Source organism: Plectropomus leopardus, chromosome 1 (assembly GCF_008729295.1).
Source record: "Plectropomus leopardus isolate mb chromosome 1, YSFRI_Pleo_2.0, whole genome shotgun sequence".
NCBI classification, from domain to species: Eukaryota; Metazoa; Chordata; class Actinopteri; order Perciformes; family Serranidae; genus Plectropomus; species Plectropomus leopardus.
The window spans coordinates 31867183-31890348 of NC_056463.1; the positions used below are offsets into that span (position 1 = coordinate 31867183).

General features: G+C 39.1%; 1 protein-coding gene across 1 annotated transcript in view; it reads right to left on the minus strand.

The window, feature by feature from the left end:
• Positions 1-7649: 7649 nt before the first annotated feature.
• The window catches only part of LOC121943332 (thrombospondin type-1 domain-containing protein 4-like), a 28311-nt gene continuing 12794 nt past the window's right edge, over positions 7650-23166 (minus strand). The window contains exons 2-12 of the mRNA XM_042486856.1: positions 19977-20181; positions 16206-16381; positions 15888-15984; positions 15303-15497; positions 15045-15174; positions 14416-14620; positions 12078-12251; positions 11641-11814; positions 11305-11484; positions 9603-9747; positions 7650-9281 (exon numbers count right to left, since the gene is read on the minus strand). Of these exons, the coding sequence (XP_042342790.1) occupies positions 9139-9281; positions 9603-9747; positions 11305-11484; positions 11641-11814; positions 12078-12251; positions 14416-14620; positions 15045-15174; positions 15303-15497; positions 15888-15984; positions 16206-16381; positions 19977-20181 (1824 nt within the window). The 3' untranslated portion in view covers positions 7650-9138. The remainder of the gene's footprint in view (positions 9282-9602; positions 9748-11304; positions 11485-11640; positions 11815-12077; positions 12252-14415; positions 14621-15044; positions 15175-15302; positions 15498-15887; positions 15985-16205; positions 16382-19976; positions 20182-23166) is intronic.

Below are 23166 nucleotides of genomic sequence, written 5' to 3' on the forward strand. Positions count from 1 at the left end.
GTGTACATTAATGAGGAAAAAATGAACTTAAATGATTTTAGCAAATGGCTGCAATATAACAAAGAGTGAAAAATTTAAGGGGGTCTGAATACTTTCCATACCCACTGTAGTGGACGACATACTACACTGACAAGACGGAACTGGAATTGAACCCAAATGCACGACACCAGGTATCAAAAGTCAAAAAACACTTTATTTATAAAGGCAGCAGTAAAGTCTTTACAAAGGCAGAAACAAAAAAATCAAAATCACTCTGAAGTGGAAAAGTAACAACAAAAATCTCTCAGAAGAGGAAACAAAGTATCAACAAAAAATCACTCAAATGAGGTGCATGATAAAACTAGAGTTCAGCAAAGTATCAAATGAAAATAGGTTTTCAAACCTGAACAATGCAAAAAGGTGAGGAAGACCAAAAACTTGACTTGGGCATAAATAAGGCACTGGTTGACTGGCAGACAAGACAAAACTAACTGGCACAGGACAAAGGGAGACGCAGACTATATAGACACAAGGTAAGGGGAAACAGGTGGAGACAATCAGGGCGGGGCGACAATTACACTGGCTGGAAAACACACAAAGGGAGGAAGTAGGTGACCTGAAACGAGAGGAGAGTTAGGATTTCAAAATAAAACAGGAAATCACAAGACAACATAGGCACAAGACAAAAAACAACTTAACATAATTTCCTTGACATGACACTACACTACGACTTTTTTGTCATATTTTGGACAGCATAGTGTAGCATGACATTTTTGGCATATTTTGGATGACATACTACAGTATGACATTATTTCATACCTTGGATGATATTGACTTTTTTTGCTATTTTGGACGACATAATATAGTATGACTTTTTTATGCTATTTTGGAAGACATACTATACTATGACTCTTTTCATGCTACGTTTGACAACATACTGTCATATGACTTTTTTATGTTACTTTGGACGACACATAATGGTATGATGTTTTTACGATAATGATAAAAAATATTAATATTGTGATTATTTAGATATAACATGTATGCGGACACAGCTCTCACTTTGGTTATACAGGGACAGAATGGCTCGCAGAAGCGACCCCTGCACCCTGCATTCCCACAGTATCCCCCACAGGACTCCTGGAGGAATGCGGTCATAAGCCTTCTCCAAATCCACAAAGTACATGAAGACGACCAGGACGGAACCCGCACTGTTCATCCTGAATCTGAAGTTTGACAATCTATCAGAACCTCCTTTCTAGCACCCTAGAGTAGACCTTCCCTGGGAAGCTGAGTAGTGTGATACCACAATAATTAGGGCACACCCTCTGGTCCCCTTTTTTGAAAATGGGAACCACCCCTGTTGTGCCACTCCACAGGAACCATACCCGAACCCCATGCAACATTGAACAGGATTGATTTGGCTCTGGTTTGGAAATGGGACTTGCTAGGATACTTGGTGCTCAACATTGCAATCTTTATCTTTAAATAAAACCTTAAATAGGTCTTGAATTTGGCTTGCTTTGATATAGGAGTATATGAGGTAAAAATGTCCAGTTTTACTTTAACATAATTACAATTTACCTCCTAGTGGCTCAACCTGCCCTCCACCTAGACCCAACGACGACAAATTGACCAACAGATCAATAACCCAACCCACTGATATTCAGCTGCACAAGAGATAAAAAGAACATGACTGAAAATATCATAGTTTGTCAAAAAATGACAAAATATGGCATGTCCAAATAAATGCCGAAAACCATATACTATTGCAAGTTGAGACACGTCATAGCGTGGCATGTCAAAAATTAAAAAAAAAAACAAAAAACCTCCATAAACATCATAATATAGCTTGTCAAAAAAATAACCAAACATGCAATACTGTAGTATGGTGAAAAAAGGAAAAATATGACATGTCCCAAAAGCAGCTGAAAACACCTAAAAACAAAATACAATAGCATGCAGAGACATGCCATAGCATAGAATTTTGCAAAAACGACCAAAAACAACAACAAAAAATGCATGTCGAAAACATGACCCAAAAGGCAAGGCCATAGTATGACTTAAAATGTCAAATATGACATGTCCCAAAAACAGCTAAAAACACCTCAACACGACATAGAATAGCGTACCGAGACATGCCATAGCATAGAATGTTGCAGAAACAGCCAAAAACAACAAAATAATGTACGTTGAGAAATGACCAAAAAGGCAAGGCAATAGTATGGCTTAAGATGTCAAAATATGACATGTCCCAAAAACAGCTGATAGCACCTCAAAAATGCATAAAATAGCATGCCGAAACACGCCATAGAATAGAATGTTGCAAAAATGGTAAAAAAAAATCCATAATAACACATGTCGAAAAAATGACCCAAAAGGTAAGGCAAAAAATGTCAAAATATGACATGTCCAAAAAAAGCTGAAAACAGCATGAAAACTGCGCCCAGACATGCCATAGCATAGAATTTAGAAAAAAAACACCCCAAAACAGCAAAAACTATTGTGCAGAGACACACCATAGCAAAGAATGTTGCAAAAACAGCCAAAATTACCATAATAATGCATGTCGAAAAAATGACCGAAAAGGCAAGGCTATAGTATGTCTAAAGATGTGAAAACATGAAATGTCCCAAAAACAGCTGAAAACACCTCAAAAAATGCATAAAATAGCGTGCCGAAACACGCCATAGTATAGAATGTTGAAAAACGGCCAAAAACAACATGATAAGGCATGTCGAAAACATGACCAAAAAGCCAAGGCTATAGTAAGGCTAAAAATGTCAAAATATGACACCTCTGAAAAAACAGCTAAAAACACCTCAACATAACATAGAATAGCATACCGAGACATGCCATAGCATAGAATGTTCCAAAAATGGTAGAAAATACCATTATAATGTACACTGAGAAAATGACCCAAAAGGTAAGGCTATAGTATGGCTAAAGATGTCAAAATATGACCTGTCGCAAAAGCAGCTGAAATCACCTCAAAACTGCATAAAATAGTGTTCCGAAACACGTCATAGCATAGAATGTTGCAAAAATGGTCAAAATTACCATAATAATGCATGTCGAAAAAGGACCCAAAAGGCAAGGCTATAGTCGGATTAAAAAATGTCAAAATATGACATGCTCCAAAAACAGATGAAAACACCTAAAACAAAAGAAAATAGTATGCAGAGACATGCCATAGCATAGAATTTTGAAAAAACGGCCAAAAACAACAAAAACAAATGCATGTCGAAAAAATGACCCAAAAGGCAAGACTATAGTATGGCTAAAAATGTCAAAATATGACACCTCTGAAAAAACAGCTAAAAACACCCCAAAACAGCAAAAACTATTGTGCAGAGACACACCATAGCAAAGAATGTTGCAAAAACGGCCAAAATTACCATAATAACGCATGTCGAACAAATGACCGAAAAGGCAAGGCTATAGTATGGTTAAAAATGTCAAAATATGACATGTCCCAAAAACAGCTAAAAACACCTCAAAAATGCATAAAATCGCGTGCCGAAACACGCCATAGCATAGAATGTTCCAAAAATGGTAGAAAATGCCATTATAATGTACGCTGAGAAAATGACCCAAAAGGCAAGGTTATAGTCGGATTAAAAAATGTCAAAATATGACATGTCCCAAAAACAGCTAAAAACACCTCAAAACAACATAAAATAGTGTGCCTGGACATGCCATAGCATAGAATGTTGAAAAACGGCCAAAAACAACATGATAATGCATGTCGAAAACATGACCGAAAAGGCAAGGCTATAGAATGGCTACGGATTTCAAAATATGACATGTCCCTAAAATAGCTGAAAACACCTATAAAACACACAAAATAGCGTGCCGAAACACACCATAGCATAGAATGTTGCAAAAATGGTCAAAATGGAAAAAAATAATGCATTAATGCATAATGACCGAAAAGGCGAGGCTATAGTATGGTTTAAAATGTCAAAAAATCACACCTCCTAAGAACAGCTAAAAACATCTCAAAACAACATAAAATAGCATGCAGAGACATGCCATAGCCTAGAAAAGAGAAAAATACCATAATAATGCATGTCGAAAAAATGAAAGAAAAGGCAAGTATGGCTAAAGATGTCAATATATGACATGTCCCTGAAACAGCTGAAAACACCTCAAAAACACATAAAATAGTGTGCCCAAACATGCCATAGCATAGATTGTTGCACAAATGGTATAAAATAATAATAATGCAGGTCGAGAAAATGACCCAAAAGGCAAGGCTACAGCATGGCTCAAAATGTCAAAATATGATATGTCCCAAAACAGCTAAAAGCTACTCAAAACAACATTAAATAGAGAGCTGAGACATGCCATTGCACAGAATATTGCAAAAACAGCCAAAAGTAACACAATAATGCATAAAATAACAAAAAGGCAAGGATATAGTATGGCTAAAGATGTCAAAATATGACATGTCCCCAATTTAGCTGAAAACAGCATTAAATAGCATGCCGAAACACGCTATAGCATAGAGTGTTGCGAGACTGGTCAGAAATTCCATAATAATGCATGGCGAAAACATGACCAAAAAGGCAAAGCTATAGTATGGCTAAAGTTGTCAAAATATGGCATGTCCCAAAAACAGCTGAAAACACCTCAAAACAGCACAAATTAGCGTACCAAGACACACCATAGAATAGTATGTTGCAAAAAAAAGCCAAAAACATCATAATAATACATGTCGAAAAAATGACCCAAAAGGCTAAAGGCTAGAAATGGCTAAAAAGGCTAAAAATGTCAAAATATGACACCTCCGATAAACAGCTAAAAACACCTAAATAACATAAATAGCATGCCAAGGCATGCCATAGCATAGAATGTTGCAAAAGCAGTCGAAAACACCACAAAAATTCATGTCAAATGACCGAAAAGGCAAGGCTATAGTATGGCTAAAATTATCAACATACGACATGTCCCCAAAACAGCTAAACACACTTCAAAAATGCATTACATAGCATGCCGAGAAACGCCATAGCATAGAATGCTACAAAAACGGCCCAAAACACAGTAATTTTGCATGTGGAGAAATGATCAAAAAGGCAAGGCTTTAGTATGGCTAAAAATGTCAAAATATAACATTTTTGACAACCACTGGTCGTTTTGTTCCTTGAATCTGTGTGGCTTTCTTTTATGTGTGTACTCTCTGAGCCTTGTTGTGTGTGTGTGTGTGGCCGTAACATATGACATGTCCCAAAAACAGCTGAAAACACCTCAAAACAGCATAAAATAGCGTGCCGAGACACGCCATATCGATGTATGTTGCAAAAACAGCCATAAACAACATGATAATGCATGTCGAAAACATGACCCACAAGGCAAGGCTATAGTGTGGTTAAAATATTCAAAATAGAACATGTCCCAAAAAACAGCTGAAAACACCTCAAAACAGCCAAAAACACCATACTAACGCATTTCAAAAAATGACCAAAAAGTCAAGGCTATAGTATGGCAAAAAATGTCAAATCATAATATGTCCTCAAAACAGCTGAAGAAAGCATAAAATAGCGTGCCCAGACACGCCATAGCATAGTATGTTTTAAAAAACTGGCAAAATCACCATGATATAGCATGCTGAAAAAATAACCGAAAAGGCAAGGCTACCGTATAGCTAAAAATGTCAAAATATGACATGTCCAAAAAACAGCTGTAAACAGCATAAAATAGCATGCCAAGACACACCATAGCATAGAATGTTGCAAAAATGGCCCAAAACACCATAAATTATGATGTCCAAAAAATGACAGAAAATGCAATGCCATAGTATAGAAAAATATCATCAAATGACATGACCGAAAAACAGCTGAAAACCGCCTAAAATAGCGTACAGAGACACACCATAGCATAGGATGTTGCAAAAAACAGCAAAAAACATCAGAATTCAGCATGCTGAAAAACGGTCCCAAAATGTCATAATACAGTATGTCGGAAAAATGTCAAAATATGATGTGTCCAAAAACCAGCTGGAAACCACATAAAATAGCGTGCTGACACGTCATAACATAGAATGTTGCAAAGTGGCCAAAAACACCATGAAAAAATGACTGAAAATGCCATACAGCGAAAAATATCAAAATATGTCATGAACAACAAACTGCTGCAAACCACATGGTACAGAATATCGTTTTTGCATGAACATGGACCCCATACTATTGTATGAGTGTTGGGAGATCAGCCAGGTATGGAAACAAGCACACAGATCATAACCCAGCAGCTCATTCCCCATGAGGGAGATGAACCCCTTCATAAAGATGCAAGGCCGCACCCTGGCTCATTAGCATGTTTGACATGTTCATGAATCAGCAGCAGCAGCCGTTTTAGCAACCATTAACAGGAAACCACATGCAGAGGATTGGAAATTCCCTAGCACGAGGAGGAAGTTTCTACTCGAACACGCCACCCCAAGCAGGAGGAGGAGGTTTCTACTTGAACATGCCAACCCAGGCCTAGCCATTGAGGAGAGGAGAGTGCAGAGAGTGGAGGGATGACGTAACGGATCTCCAGATAGAAGAGGAACAACAAATCACTGTGTGCTTTTTGCCTTCTCTTGCCTAGACATTGTGTTAGACAGTATATGTAGCTCCTGTAAAAGGGAGTGAGGTAACTGTTGTCTTTGCTTAATGCTTTGACATTTTTATCCTTGAATAAAGCCTGCTTCGAGCAGTTTTGAACTTTTTTACCATCCTTTGGTGTTTGCTTTTCATTCTTCTAAAATATTGATTAGTGGCTTAAGGATAAAACAAGACAGAAAGGAAACAGGTTTCTGGACAAAGTGAACTTTCTGTTCGCTGCCTGGTTTTGACCAAAAGTAAATAAACTCACAAATATAAAAGGGAGGGTAGTACCAGAGGCAGTACCAGAGGTAGTACCAGAGGTAGTACCAGAGGTGCCCTGGACCCCCCAGAGGGAACGGACCGAGTGGTAGAGGGTTTTTCTCCTGGTCTGGTCAACTGAAAAGTAAACACTGTTGAGTATGCATCACTCAAAAAAGAAAAGACACCTTAGCTCTCTAATAAGCCACACTCTCGCAGGACTGAAGTGGCGTTTGGTTATTTAGTATCTGAGTAAAGGGGAGACACAGACTCTTAAAGAAGAGACCTGCGGCTCCACCACAATGTTGTATTTTTCATGATTTTGGACGCAATGCTATTGTATGTTGGTTTTTGATGATTTTGGATGCCGTGCTATTGTATGTCTTTTTTCCATGATTGTGGACACCATGCTATACTCTGACTTCTTTTTTGGCATATATTTAAATAATGACTTTACTATGACTTTTTTGGCATGTTTTGGATGACATACTATGCTATGAAATAAAAATGACCCAATTCCAAATCAGTACATTGGCCCACAAAAAAAATCATGTCCTTTGACAGAAGACAATTTTCAAACAGACTGTGCTCAGGATAGAGCAGTGCATATTATTACGAGAGGTGTATCTCTGTACATCTTTTTGCTGTAATAGGACCTTTTTCCTCTAGATGGATGACTTAAATCAGAGACTTTATTCTGGTCCTCTGATACAAAAATCAATCAACTCAGAAATCACACAGTGAAAGTCTGCTGTAAAGTGTACAAATAATTAGTAATTTCATTTATTTCAGAAAATCTCAACAACAGTTCTTGTACTCCTGAACATTAGAAATGTAAAATATGGCAAAAACAGGTGTTTCATTAGTTGAATACTGAAAAATTGCTGTATTTTAGTTCCACTCTGTTTGATTGTTTGATTGAATCATACCATCATGCTGGCATTCAGGATGTGTTTTCACCCTTATAGATCAAATTAATCGCATACTTAAAAACCTTACACAGATACAGTACTTATAGATCAGAGGTAAGATGCATGGAGGGAAAGGATAACATATAATACAAAAATAATTGAAAACTTGAGAGGCATTGTGTGCAGATTGTATATGAAACTGAAAAAAGTGGATTTGGCAGGAAAGGTTAGCTCATAAATAAGGATGTACTATTAGTTTAAACTGCATATATGCCAGATTGATAGTTAATACTGTCATGATTTATTTTTACAATCAAATAATGATAATAATAATGCAAGGATAATTTAATGATCAGCGAATTATCAGGAATTGCACAAATGTGGAATGATCATCTCCCACAGAAAAAAAAAACATATATGCAGTTTGTTTCACCTCTCCAAAAAATATGTTGGGCTTTTTTTTGACCATCTGCTTCTACCATCCAGCAGGCTGTGGAATGCCTACATTCAGTTCAGAGGCTGTGATTGGTGGAGAGGCAACCCCACAGCCAAAAAGGGGCCACCGGTGGCCGATAAACCAGGAACCTCCTTGGGGAGCCACTCGAATAAATAAAGAGAGGGCCCTTTTCTCTTCAGTTGCTGGGAGGACTGTCTGAGAACCATTAAAAATGACTGTTATCATTCATTTTGTCATACATAAATATATACACATGTATTACACAGGCTGCATTTACACCTCATGGTTGTGCAGAAAGGAAGAAAGGTGGTTTGCCACTGCTTAGGCAATCAGAAAAACCTCATCTGTGCCAGAGAATTGAGGTTACATGTCTTTGGTCAACAAAGTGGGTGGTAAATAGTTGATAATAGGTGAGAGACTGGACTTCATATGACATAATGCCATAAATCTGAGCATTGAAGTGTAATAAACCATATGAGCACATATACTTTCTATATAGAGTCTGCCTTAAACAGTTTACCTGTGCTCTCCTCTTCATATCATGTAATCCACAACAGCCAGATGATGATAAAAGACAGCTGCTTGGCTTGAAACAAAAATAGATGGATTCGTTACATCAGACTTGGTGGTTTAAATCCATAAAGTGTTTTGTAGCTTCCTCAGTTTGCTACTGATCTCTGTCACCCCTCCAGGGCTCTGTTTGTCCAGTGAGTGGATCCCTGTCCTCCACTATTCTTAGGTATTCCTCTTTCCCACCAGCTGCCTCCACGTGAACCAACAGAAATGCTTTTTCTACAGTTTCCATCCTTGGCAGTCAAAACAAGTGTCCATTTAAGCCAAGGTCCAGCTGGTTCACTCCCCTTGCTGGCCCCAGGAACAGAGTGCCTGCAGCAGGTAATGAGTCTGGCCCAACATTGGAGTTGAGGGACCCTGGAAGAGAGTGCTAACTATGGCCCTGATGAATCGAATGTCTGTGGGCCACTCGTGAACACGAGGCACAACACGTCATTTTGTAGTAATCATACACGCAGAGGCGAGCCTGGACCACCACGTTGCAGTTAAAGTATTTGTCTCTGCAGTTCTCATCTGAAACAAAAAGAAGAGTTGAGCTTATATACGATCTGTATTTAAGAGCTGATTAAGAACACATGAAAATTGATCCTGGGTACAGTTTAGCAGGAGGATGGGAGAGTTACCAACATTAACAGCTCCCAAATGCTGCGTTCAATGCCTTACTCAAAGTGCAGTTTCCATTTTAAGCATTCAGAGATGGAACAGAAAGTTACTCATCTACTTCTAATACCAGCTGGACATTACTGTCATAATAATGACCCATGTGTTCCTGGATGCTAAAACCATTAGGAGAACTCAGTCATATTCCAGATACCATGTTAGAGGATGACTGACCTATAGTAGGTATGCAGGGCTCTGGGTTGCAGTCCTCCCTCTCTGCTGGTCTTAGCTGCTCGTCGCAGCCCTCGCTGGACAGCATGTCGTCAGACAGGCAGCGCACTTCCCGCACACGATAACCTCCCTCACATGTTTTTGAACACTGAAAAGGCAGGGGTAAGAGCCAGGTTAAAGAAACTCTACCCTACATTTGATCTACTACTGATCTACTAAATACACCTTACTGACAGATAAATGTGTTAGCTCATTTCCAACGAGTGTGAAAGTTTTTACTCTTTGCTAACATTTTCCTGAATGAACCGTTCCTGGTTTAACGCAAGAATCTGAAAATGTTCCTGCACGAGGCCCAGTGTTTCTTAAATATTTCAACTAGCTGTATATTTTATGGCAGGTACATTTTTTAAATTAATCTTCAGCCAAAAGGTTAATTTCAGACGCTGCTGAATGTCTGTAACATTCCATCATATCAGCTTAAAGGAGCACTTCACCCCAACCCAAAAAGACCATTTGTATTGGTATTAGTCACCCTGTTACATAGAATTCCTTTTTTTTTCATTTGCCTTATCAGTGAACAAATAATCAAACACCTAAGAAAATTATTGATGTACTGAAGTCATAGGGGTCTGTGTAACAACAGCAAAACTATATCAAATAATCGTTTACAAACTCTCATGCAACTCGTGTAGTACAGTCCATTTCTCATTTATCCATACTTATGCTCAGTACTCTCCAAACATATACCCAACTCTATGTTCCCTTCAAAGCCAAAGTTCCTTGACAAGAACTGTAATTTTACTTTGCTGAACACTGGAGCTGCTTGTCTATTTTAAAGGATTCGCTCAGATTTACCAAAGTTACACAATAACATCAAAAACGTAGCTGACTGAGGCAGCAGTACACCAACAGCTCTCGTGTTCAGCAAGAAAATTACTGTATACATCAATGGACTCTCGCATGGATAATTGGCCCCCAATGACTTCAGTTCGTAAAGAACTTTTCAAGATGGATCAGAGATGGATTGGAGTATTTTCATTCACCACAGGGGCATGAGAGAAAAACAAAGTGAGGAGATCAGACTCAAACACAGTATTATAAAGTTGGTTTTAGATATTTCACAAGAGATGTTCTTAATTTTCTTTGCTCTTCTCAGTGGTTTAAACTGGGCAGGGCTCAGTTGAAAAAAGGAAATGGTTATATGCTTTGTTGCACCAATCATAGTTTAGAAACATCTGAATCACAACCTGATGAGAGCTGGTGAGGTGTTTGGCCACCATCGATCAAATCTATTCAACCAACACAGTCCTGGTGATGCAGGTTAATAGTTCCGTATTATTTATTAGGTCTAAATGATGCTGACTTAATGAAAAATATTTAATGTTAAAGAAAAAATACTTTTTTTTATTTTTAGAGAGTTTAAATGAATAAAAAGGTTGTATTACCATTCACCAGAGTATGATGGCTATGAAAAGATTCACAGTATGAATCAGATTAACTGTGATTAACTCACCTTTGGTGTATCTAAGCTCAATTTATTCTAAAATATATCCAATTTGGATAAATTTGAGTGATTTCTTTGATGGGAATTACCCCGATTGTCAGCCTTGGCTGTAAATCAATTAATAAGAGTAGTAGGGAATAAATGTCTTGCCTTCGGGAATCAAAGTAGTAGAAGGAGAGAGGGAGTTCATATCTTACTCACAGCACTCCAGTCAGTGTGGTACCACTTTGCTCCACAGGTCTTAAGGTTGCAGCTCTGCTGACTGAGGGGTCGATCCAGAGAGGAACACTCATAGGGCGGCATGACGGAGAATCCTTCATCTGACCTTATCAGACACACTACTGACCTCTGCTGGCTGCCTGGACCACACTCTGCAGTGCACTGGGTCACATACAACAGCAAAGATCATATGGATTCAATTACATGCTGAAAAACCTGAGACAGGAAACATGTCAAGATCATTGTAATATCCTATTTATTGAGCTACTCCAGATAACTTCCCCTTGAGTCCAGGGTGTCCCTCTGTCATCATCATACCTGGCTCCAGGGGCCTGTGAACCACTCGATGCGATTCTCACAGAGGCCATTGTTGCAGACCTGAGAGTCTGCGGGACGTTCGTTGCCGCACCCCTCCAGAGGAAGGCTGCTGATTTGGTTGGTCAGGCAGAGGACTCCTCGGGTTCGTACACCCATCCCACATTCAGCTGAGCACTGTGAAGTAAACACTAGTTTTACAATCATGTTCTCAACTATGGCTCTGACTCTTGAACTCCTACTCATAAATCACTCTACTCAGTGAAGGTTAATCTTCTGTTGCTTCCTTTTGTCACCATCAGAATCTATATTAAAACATCAATATATCATCTGCATTTCCAAACAGCTGATGGATGCATAGAAACAGATGCATACAATAACTACCACTGTTGTTAAAATGAATAACAGTTAATCTGTCTCCCATTGACTCTAACACCTACCCTGTTGCCCCATTCAGTATAGAACCAGCTCTTGGCACAGGGTCCCATGTCACAGTTCTCTACATCGATGGGCCGCAGATTCATGTTGCACTCCTCGTCAGGAACAAAGTCGCCCACGTTGCTGACACAGCGGACCTCTCGTGACCTTTGACCCAGCCCACATGGCACTGAACACTGTGGAGACACAGAAGGCATGGTTTACACTGTACTGTGAAGGTAAGTACTGCAGGAAAGACTAGATTACTCTTCAGCTTTAGTGAGTGCAACAATGTACGTCTGTTTGTGGTTTTCAGGTGGGCTGCTCTTTTCCAGTGGACATTGTTTTGAAGGATTACTGTACACACTTTTTTATGTCCTGCAGAGTCTACACAGGCAATATAGTGTGCACTCCTACATACCCATGGACGTTGTATGAAGAAAGTATTTGTTTTAACTGAAAAAGTTAGTGTTCGGCGTGCCTTAGAAATTTACTTTGACTGTATTTGAGAAGACAGAAGAAAAGAAAATTACCTCAACTTGTCTTGTCAGATTCATTCAACTTAAAATGTTAAGGCAGCGGGGTCACTAATTTTATAAGTGAAAACAAATACTTTCTTTTAACAGTGTACTCAATGCCTGAATGCTCGCATTGTGAATATACTCAAATAACTTTAACCCTTTGAAACCTAGAGTGTCATCACTTTTCTTGTGCTGCTTTCAGATGCCTTTCACATGTATTTAAACCTTTGAGCTCCAAATTTGTGCAATTTCTCAAAAAAGGGGGAAAAAGGCAAAGAGCAACTTGGAAAGAAATGTCCTGCATATTTCTAAAAACAAATGTAGATTTAGAAAATTATTTCAATAAAAAGCTATGGAGAAGGTCCTGGAAACTTTATATTTATAATTATCACATTCACATATTTTGAATTATTTTACAGAATTATTATGGTTTTTAAGCAGTTTCTCAGGTCATTTACTTGTTTTATTCCTTTTATTTGATTTTTTACTCTTTCCCCTTTGTTTTGTTTTGTTTTTTGTTTGTTCAGGGATTTTGTTTTTGAAAGAAATCAGGCCAATTTGCCCAGGTTTTAAAGGGTTAAATGAGTAGGTTTGTATTTTGGGAGATATACTTATGAGCTGTGAGAGTGAACAGCAACAGTTAAGTTTTGTGCCAGACAGCTGAACAAAGAGCTGAAACTCACCATAGAGCTCTCTTAAACCAAGGTGAGCTGCAGATGATAATCAGGTGATAATCTTCAGTCGGTTCATCACTATAAGCGGCCACATTGTTCACCTTGTCATTTAATACATTGTTATTATAAAAATATAAGTCTTAGCCATGTTAATCTACACAAACACCAAAGTGTAAAAATGACAAGTTGTGGTTTTAAGGGGGTTATGTGCGAGAATATTTCCTGACTAAGCACAGTGGTTCCCTTGAGTTGTCATGGTGTAGGTTTTCAGGAAACCAGCTAAGACTCCCACAGTCCCCACGCAAGGCCAAGAAATAGTTCAACATGTAACCTCCCCCTTAAAACTACATCAGGTCAATTTTACACTTAGACTCTAAGTTGACCGTGTCCTGGCTCCAGCTACATAATTATTGTCAGATACAGTGTGAAATAAGCGTATTTTCCAAAATGTTGAAATACAAATTTGATACAAGTGTCAAAGTAAAACAAACTGAAGAAAAACAGTTTTAAAAACGGTTCTGATGTCAGGATTAAAATCTCAAACATGCTTGAAAAGAACTTGAACATGAAAGAACTTTCTGTTAAAGCTAATCTGTTTTTTTTTGTTTTGTTTTTAAAGCTGTATGTCATTAAACATGATGCCATAAGTCCACTGTAGAGACATGTCAGGTGAGTGGGATTCAAGATGCTGACCTTTGACCTTTTGGATATATAATGTCATCTCTTCATCATTTTATTCTATTAACATGTTTGTGAAATGGTGTCATAATTAGCATATTGATTCTTGAATTATGGCCAAAAACACCTTTGATCACTGAATTCTAATCAGTTCATTGAGTCCAAGTGGATGTTTGTGCCAAATTTGATGAAATTCTATTGAGGCAGTCCTGAGATATCATGTTCAGGAGAAGAGGACGTACATAAGGACAACAGTGCAAAAGTAAAATTGTAAAGAACACAACATATATTAAATATTGAATTAAATAATAAATATTTTGGTAGACAGTAATTGCAACATGAATAAACTGCAATGTAAACAGGATTTAGTAAATGAGGAAGTACAAAGAGAAATACTACATAAATATAGTGATATAATGAGGTATAAAACAGAGAGTAAAAGTAAAAAATGCACTGCCGTCACATATTGACTGACAGCTGCCACTCACAGCGGTCCACTCAGAGCGGATCTGCCACTCACTGCAGATCTTCAGCTGGCAGGTACTGGCGATTTCGGGCCGCTCCAAGTGTCGACAGCGGCTGGTGTGGACATTTAGGGTGCGGTTGGCGTAAATCTGGCGACACAGGACCTGCCGGTGTTGCATGCCCAGGCCGCAGGTCTTACTGCACTCTGACCACTCTCCAATGTCCCAGCTGCTCAGGTAAAAATCATACAAGAGCTTGGTGTTAGGAGGGTATTCTCAGTATTGTATGTCATGTACATTTATAGATACATACAAAGCAAATGTATTGTTCATACTGAGATTTGAAGACAAGGCTATAAAAGGATCCATCTGAAAAACTTTTTTTTTTTTTTTACAAAACCTCTAAGGACATGTTACACTGGCTCTGTAAGGTATTCTAACAGGTACACTATGACAGCAACTTCTTGGACTTAGCAGCAGCAACTTAGTCCTCTCAGCCAATCACAGACAATTTTAACCACTTTCAAAAATGTTTAGGTATCATTAAACAGCAGTAGTGTGTATTTTATGTATTGAGCTTGCTTTCTGAGTGGAGAGTCTTTGCAATTCAGCAGTGTGCACAAGTGTGAGAAAAGAAAAGTGTGGTCTCTCACAAGGCTGGGCAGGGCTGCGTGTTACAGGCCTCCTCCTGCGGAGTTGGTCTGCTGCTGCTGTCACACAAAGCATCTGATGCCTGAACATGGTTCAGCCGGGAGACACAGTGAAAGACGGAGTATCTGAATCCTAAAATGCATACAAAGCAGATATTTAATTATAGCTCTAAATTCTACATGTGAATTAGAAGAAAATATTCTTAAATGATAAATAAATGTGTACAATTAAAAACCTAAGATATAAATAGTTGGACTGACCTTTACCACAGGAGGCGCTACACTCTGTAGTACCAGCCAGTTTCCAGTTGTACTCTCTCTCGCGTCTGGGTGGCTGTACAACAGGAACTTGGTTGTCGGGGCGACGAGGAGGGTGCCACCCTCCACCTGCTGGATTGAGGTTTTCTTGGTGAGTGTTGCTGTGGTCGTATCCACCCTGTCCATTCACAGTGTTCCCTAAGACAAAGTCACAAGAGTTATGACACACTAAGAAAGAGCAATCAGGGAGGTGATTTTTCTGAATTAATTCGGAATTCTAGGTGTTTTTTAAAAAACGTTTTTAATTGATTTGCTCGAGTGAAACTGAGACGACGTGAGGACATCTACAGGCTGAAGTGCGAAAAGATTTTCTTTTCTTTTCCTATTACTTGCTAGAAAGGTTGAGAGGAATGCAGTTATTTCTCCTTGCTGAGAGAAATAGTATCATTAGGATTTCACTCTATTAAGAGAAATAAATTCACCATGGTTAATGGGTGGTTAAAGTAACATTAGATATACGAGGATGAATAAATGCTTGGTTAGATGGGTAGGTGGTTAAGTAGATGGGTATGTGAAGGGCTAATTTACCCCCTGGTCTGTGGTCTGGTTGCTGAGGGCCCGCTGGTTTCTCAGAGGGGATGATGTACTCATAATGGACACCGGGGTTTGGCTGCTGGAAGATCATCTGAGGTAAAGTAGATGAGACTCTTTAATAACCATGAAATAATACTCTTTACCTTCAAATATCAGAAGAGTTGTCCTCCTGAAGTAATATCTGCTCTGAAAAGTGATCATACAATGACAAACTTCATTTTCTCAGGTCAAACTTCAGCTTGTCAGTATGAATGAAAGAGGAGAGAGGCACCACTGAAAGTACCTGGAGGTCTGCGATGATTTATTACTTACATAAACGTCCAAGATCTCATTGGTGGGTCCTTCAGCGAGAAAAGACTCCCCAGCTGTGCTTCTGATTTCGTTGGGTCGGCGGTAGGTGAACATGGTCCCCCCTCCCTCATACTTCCCTGGTCGGTCAATAGCCCAGTTTCCATTAATGATAGATCGCCCCGATCGGCTTCGGAGAGCTGGACGAGACAGAGGGAAAAGCCACACAATCACCACTGACAGCCCTGAGCGCAAATGAAAAGGAAAATATTGCCACAACCACTTCCACATAATTATTGTTTAATGTAAAACCATTTAGGCATTATGTGAACTATAGTTAAAAAAAGCTGTAACACTGACTTTCTCCACCCAAAAAAGTAATTATAGCCAATGGAATAAATGCTCTCACGTGCACTTTTTAAGAAAAATCCTTGATAAACGTGACAATCTGTTTGTGCTGGCAAATCTTTCATGCAAATCCTGAAACAGGATCTCCCAAAATGTTTTCCACTGATTTCATGGATTAAGCACAAGAGGCCATTAGAAAAGCATTAGAGGTGTAACAGTAGACAGGCTTGTAAAAGAGTGTTTGGACAACTAAAAGCACATTGGAGATGCACGGTGTAGAACAGAGGCCTATTGAGGGAAAATCGGGGACATGGTGAGGTTACAGTGGGTGGCTCCTACTAGATTCCTGCCCTTGTCTCATATTCTTGTTTGCATTTTAAAACCCACATATACAGGTTGGGAAAATGCTGCTGGCTCGAATTTTGTACCGTGGTCATCGATTAAATAAACATTTTAAGGTGGTTCCTGTGAATTTTATCCACAAGGACTTTTCCCACTTTCTACACGTAATACTTCATCCCCCAAATGAACACTTGTATACCAATTAGTCACCTGTGTGATGTTGAATTTTTAAAGAAAACATTTTTTCTTGCATCTCCAGTGAACAAAGAATCCAAAAACTGAGACAATAGCAGTCATAGGGATTGAACAAACCTATATTAAAACATTTATTTACAAACTTTCATACAACTTATGCAGCAGAATTTAAGTCTCATTTATCCAGTCATATACTCAGTACTTCTCAAAGACAACCCTTTCCAGTGGAGAACTATTCTTAAAAATTAAACTTATTTATACTCTTAAAAGCAAGAGTCCATTGACAAAAACAGAAATTTGACCTCACTGAACACGGGAGCTGCTGTTCTGACTCGATCAGTTAGTTAGTTTGCATTGTTATGTGACTTAAGTGTGTTAAAGGGTTTGTTTGGATTCACCAAACAAATAACAAATAAATTCATCTTGGCCGCAGTAGATCAGCAGCTCACATGTTCAGTGAGGTAAAATGACTGTTTTTTGTTAATGGAGTCTAGCTCTGAAAAGAGTATGAATAAGTTTCGACTGGATAAATGAGACTTGGATTATCTGCATGAGTTGTGTGAGAGTTTGTAAACAGATGTTTTGGTGTCATTTTTGTCAAATGCAGACCCTTTTATTTTGATAAAACAAGGATTTTCTCAGGTTTTGGATTCATCATTCACTGTGGAGGCATGTAAGACAAATAATCATTTTTTTTAAGTTTTATTTAGAATTTTAACAGGGTGAGTAATTGACACACTCATTTGGGGGATGAAGTCCTTCTCTAAATTGTAAAAGTGAAAGGAACATAACTCTGTGTACTTGTATAAATTGTGTGCTCAAATTAAATAAAGCACAGCGCACCTGGCATCCAAGCAGTTTGGATTTGAAACATGGCCACTGAATCCATCCTTGGAATGTTTCTCCTCCTTTTTTTTTGAGTGGTGAAATTCCACACATTAATTAAAAAGGATGCCGATGCTTGAGGGGTAAGATCCTCTAATGAAAGCGTGTTTATGCATTTTCCTTGAGCGAAGTGGCCTTGGAGGGGCCATTCCCCGCTTCCTGCAAACCTCCTGCTGAGTTGGGGCATGGCTCTCATTAAACAATGTCTGACATTCCAACAGTCACTTCTGAAAATAACTCACTTCTAGCATGTCCCACTGTCGCACCTCTATAAAGACGGCAATTATCTGCGTAGTGTGTTTCACTCAGGGGCTCCAGTAAAAGGCTTATACCACAGTCGTAGGTGGTAGGCTGCAGCATGCTGGAGATATCCCGAAAAAGTGACACCGCCCCCTGTTTGATCTGCCTTTTAATCAGACAAGTGTAATTAATTTTACAAGCTGCTGCCACTGCCTGCTGCTGCTTTCACAGCTGGAACTAATAGAATTCTCAAAATGTCAATTTCTCACATATATTTATTATCTGAGTATTTCTACCATGGCCTTCCGTTGACTGTTTATTCAATGGCGCCATAATGATGATCATAAACATAATACTTCATGTGGTGGGTGGATGATTTCCATTCCTTTTACATGTGTTTTAAGGTGGAATTAGGACAGAGCTCTGCAACTGATAAAACTGTAAATCTGAATGGGCAACTGGAACTCTATTTGCAGAGAGGCAGCTGCGACAGAGCACAAGCACTGCAGAAAACACTGCAAGGCCTCATATTTAAAGTAGCATTACAGCCTTGCGGTCATATGCCTCTGCGACTCAGTCAAATTACAGTTATACTTTACATCCATTTCTGTGAAAACATTAATTCTTCACACATTTCTTTCCTCTGGTAGCACAGATGATCTGTACAATCAGTGCATTTTCAAGGTGGGCACCTAAAGTAAGTTTCACCTATTCAGTATCTGACCAAATGTCTCCCTTTCTGTTCTTTAGCTACGACACTGAGTGATGACCAGAAAAGTGTTTCTGCAGAACATAATGATGTCACAGTGAATTTGACCTTTGACCTTTTGGATATAAATTTTCAGAACTTCATCATCATATCCTCTAAGACATTTTATTCATGAAATGTTGTCATAATTAGGATATGAGTTCTTGGGTGATGGCCGAGTGACCTTGACCTTTGCTCACCAGATTCTAATTGGTTCATCCTTGCGTTCAAGTGGATGTCATGCCAAGTTTGAAAAAACTCCCTTCAGCGTTTCTTGAGATAACATGTTCACAAGAGTGATAGAAAGGTCACAGTAACCTTGACCTCTGAAGACTAAAATCTAATCAGTTCTTTGTTGAGTATATGTAGATGTTTCTGCCAAATTTGAAGAATTTCCATAAGGCTTTCTTGAAATGTCGTGTTAACAATAATGTTATGAATGGACGGCCTTCCTGAAAAAACATAATACCTCTGGCCACAGCTGTTGCTGGTATAAAAATATTTTATGATTTATCAGTTCAGAGCAGAAAACAGAAGTCGGATATAAGTCAATACTAACACTTCAATGATTACGACTCTCCTTCCATTCTGATGCACAACTTACTGCTCAGACCATTTCACATCAGAGGCCTAAAAACATTGTTTTCAGACAAAATATTACATGCCAAAACAGTATTGTTATAGGCTGATTTTAACTCCCTGAAATGCTGCTAAGAATCTATCTCTGTTGGTTTTCTGCCCAAATGAATTTCACTCAATCAAATCACGTATAATTGGTCATTATTATATTATCATTATTATTATTATTATTATTATGTTGGCACAGTCAAGAGTGGGGGGTGATTGCTAGTCTTAAGGTGGGCGCTGGGGTGGAGGTGGGGCTTTTGAAATACTACATGAATGGAGCTGACATAGCATTTCAGGTGAGTGATGTGGAAGAGTAAGTTAAGCAATGACATCTCAAATCTATCAAAATGAGTAACAGTTGTGTTAGATACATGTTGCAGTATCAATGTTACAAGTGTTTTTTTTCCTACCTAGGTAGTTTCTGCTCTTCACCATTTCTGTGACATTGATCTTGGTGGCTCCCTCTGGGATCTCTACTATCTTGTGGTAGCCAATCTTGGATAAACTGTGTTTAAACACTCCAGAGACAAGCCTGCAGGTTGTGTTGTCGCCTCCACACACGCCACACTTGTCCATCACCTTTCCTGATCCGAGATAATCATCACAGCCTAGACTCTGTGAGACAAAGAGGAAAAGCAGTTTAAATGAAGAAATGTTGAGTGACGAGCATTATTGAGTGGAACAGCTGATGCATTAAAGTGTTTCATTAAACAGCTGTTTAAAAGGGAACAATGCCCATTTCCAAAATTCATACATGTTATTCCTATGGTCTAAGACAGTCCAAAATTATCAGTAAACATTAACAACTCTCTCCCAAATCCAAAAACTAGAGTGCTAAAACTCAAATTTGTGATGTCATAGAGTATTGGGTCTGGAGCTGCTCCATAGACATTGAATTGGGAAAGATGTTCTAGATGAATGAAGTGAAGAATGACCCCCATTCATCGTCTATGGGGCAGCTCCAGACTTTACCTGATGACATCACAAGTTTGAGACTTACTTCTGTGGTTTCTAGCTTTTTCAGCTAGGTGGTGTTGCCCTTAACGGGATGTGGTCACATACATGAGATATTCTTGGTCAAATAAAAAGAGCTAATTAGGGATAAAAGATTACATTTACAAAGCTGCACCTGCAAAATGAACACCATAAACTCACACCAATAACAGACAAACTTATTAGGGATCTTGTTACTTCCCAGAAGGCATCATTTTGGCGTGACTGTCTTTGAACTGATTCCAGAATTCTCTTCCTAAATCTCTGTGGTGTGAGTTCACTATGCCACATTGGTGGTAGCAAGAAAAAAAAAAAAGGAAACCTGGGCATAGTAAAAATAGACTGCTTAACATCAGCAGTCCATAAATTCGCTCAAACCAGCAGTAAAAGCAACTATGCTGTGCAAACAGGTGGTGGAGCAGCCAAAACTGGCCCCTGTAAGCTACCATATACTTAAAAACACTCGGCTGGGGCTACGGCAAGTCCCAAACAGACCATAGTTGCCAGTACGGAAACCAACGGAGTGGCCATTGTAGCGTAATCACACAAAGACTTTCTGGGATTGGACAGCACCCAATTCCGGGGGCCTTCGAGTCATTTTGCATCTCTCGTATGGCTTCCATGTGTATTCCCTGATTGAAGCTGACATATTCTTCTTGCTCTGTTTTGTCATGCAACATATTTTCCTCAGAGCTTTCAATGTTTTAAAACATTTTAAATATGGCATTTTCTCAGCAAGAAGACCATCGCAGAGCTGCTGAGCTATACATCCAGTGACGATGAGGTAACTTAAGATGAATGACATGAACAAATTTACAGGAAATATAAAATAAGTCATAAAAATTGCGGTCATCTCCTTGCGGGTTTAGCTGCACAAGAGCAGTCGTATTACAAGTCTGCAGAAGGAAGGACAGAGAGCAAGGAGAGGGTAAAGAGGCAGAAAAAGTTAACGTAAAAGGATGGAGTAAAGAGATGGATCGGGGTAAAGAGAGGTAGAACAGGAGGGATGGAGGTGGACTGTGGCAGTTGAGGTGAACTCAAGTTGAGAGTCTGGCACTCTCCCACCCGTAGCAGCTTACTGTGTCCTGGGCCAAAACACCACCTGGGCCAAAACAAACATGAAGTGCCTCCTTCCACACAGGAAATAAGTGATGAGAGAAAAGAACAGCAAACTAAGAGAGAGAGCTCACAGGGAGGAAAAAAATGAAATAAAACTGCCAAGCGCCTCTGTGGTCAGTGTGGAATGATGTTGCAGTGCAGCATGGGGCTGAATAAAGCCGGGATAAAAATCACTAAACATAACATGTTAACATCCAGAGAAAAAGTGCTGCGTTTTCATAATCTCACTTTACAGATCAGTGAATATAAAGCAACTAAGAATACTACAGAACAGCAATAAAAGAGTGCATTATGCACGGTAAAACACATTTTGGGACATTTTGACAAGCTACAATAAGTCCATCGTGGAAAAACAAATAAAAATGCAGACAAGGAGGACTGTTAGTGACATGACTACCAATGAATATCTCCTCCGCGTCTCGATTTTCACCATAAATCCCTTCAAACTACAACAACACAATTATAGCAGCTAGGCAGCCTTTGCCTGAGAAAGGGAAAAATGTTCCTCTCATAAAAAAAGACGCTGACATGGTGAGAGGTTATCTGTGGCCATTTGGATGAGAACATGTCTGAATTAAAACATAGTAACGTAGGAGTGGAGGATAAGCAGTGAATTTTATTGACCCCAAATCTTATTTGTCAATGTAATATCATACACATACATATCATACACAGAGTTTACGTTTTTTAAGAGAAGAGCCGACAACACGTGAGAGAGTAAACAGACTATTTGATATTTAGTGATTTGGATAGTTGCACCATGAAAATCAATAAACTGTCAAGACAAACTGTGCACACAACACTAACATCCTAATCTGTCCCTAAATAATCCCACAAATTGTAACATCTGCCCTGCAGGCTGCCTATGATAAATGTAACCTTGACAGTGAACCCATCAAAATGAGGTGTCGGTGGTTGTCAGGACAAATGAACGCAGTCACGGCTCGGCACAAAGCCTCGCCAACTCTTCCTAGAAGAACTGAAACAGAATTCTCGTTGCGGTTGATGAACGAGGAGGCAGCTTTAGAGGCTCGGTCTAGTTTCTTCACTCACGGACCACATTAATGCTTCTCTCACCTTCTCTCTGTGGGTGGCTTGTGCCATCTGCTGCTGAGGGAAATTGCCATGTTTTTCAGTGGAATTATTAAAGGATTTTTAAACGTCGCTTAAGCCCACCTTCATCTGGAAATGGTTACATGTGTCAGGTTGGGAGAGTTGACTCCCAGTCAACTCACAACTCTGAAAACAACATGTTAAAGTAAATCCTGATGGTATTGTCCCACAAGATGCAGCTGGGTTAAACTCATCACACTGCAGAGTTTTTATAACAAAGTGAGCTCACACACAGCCAAGGGCACATGTCAACAGAGATTTCTTCTTCTCCCAGAAAACAAAAAACACCATTTTTCACAATTGGAAACACACGCCTTGAGAGGTGAGTTTTAGTCTCTTTCTAACTGAACTAAAAGTTAACCCTCACGGGCCTAT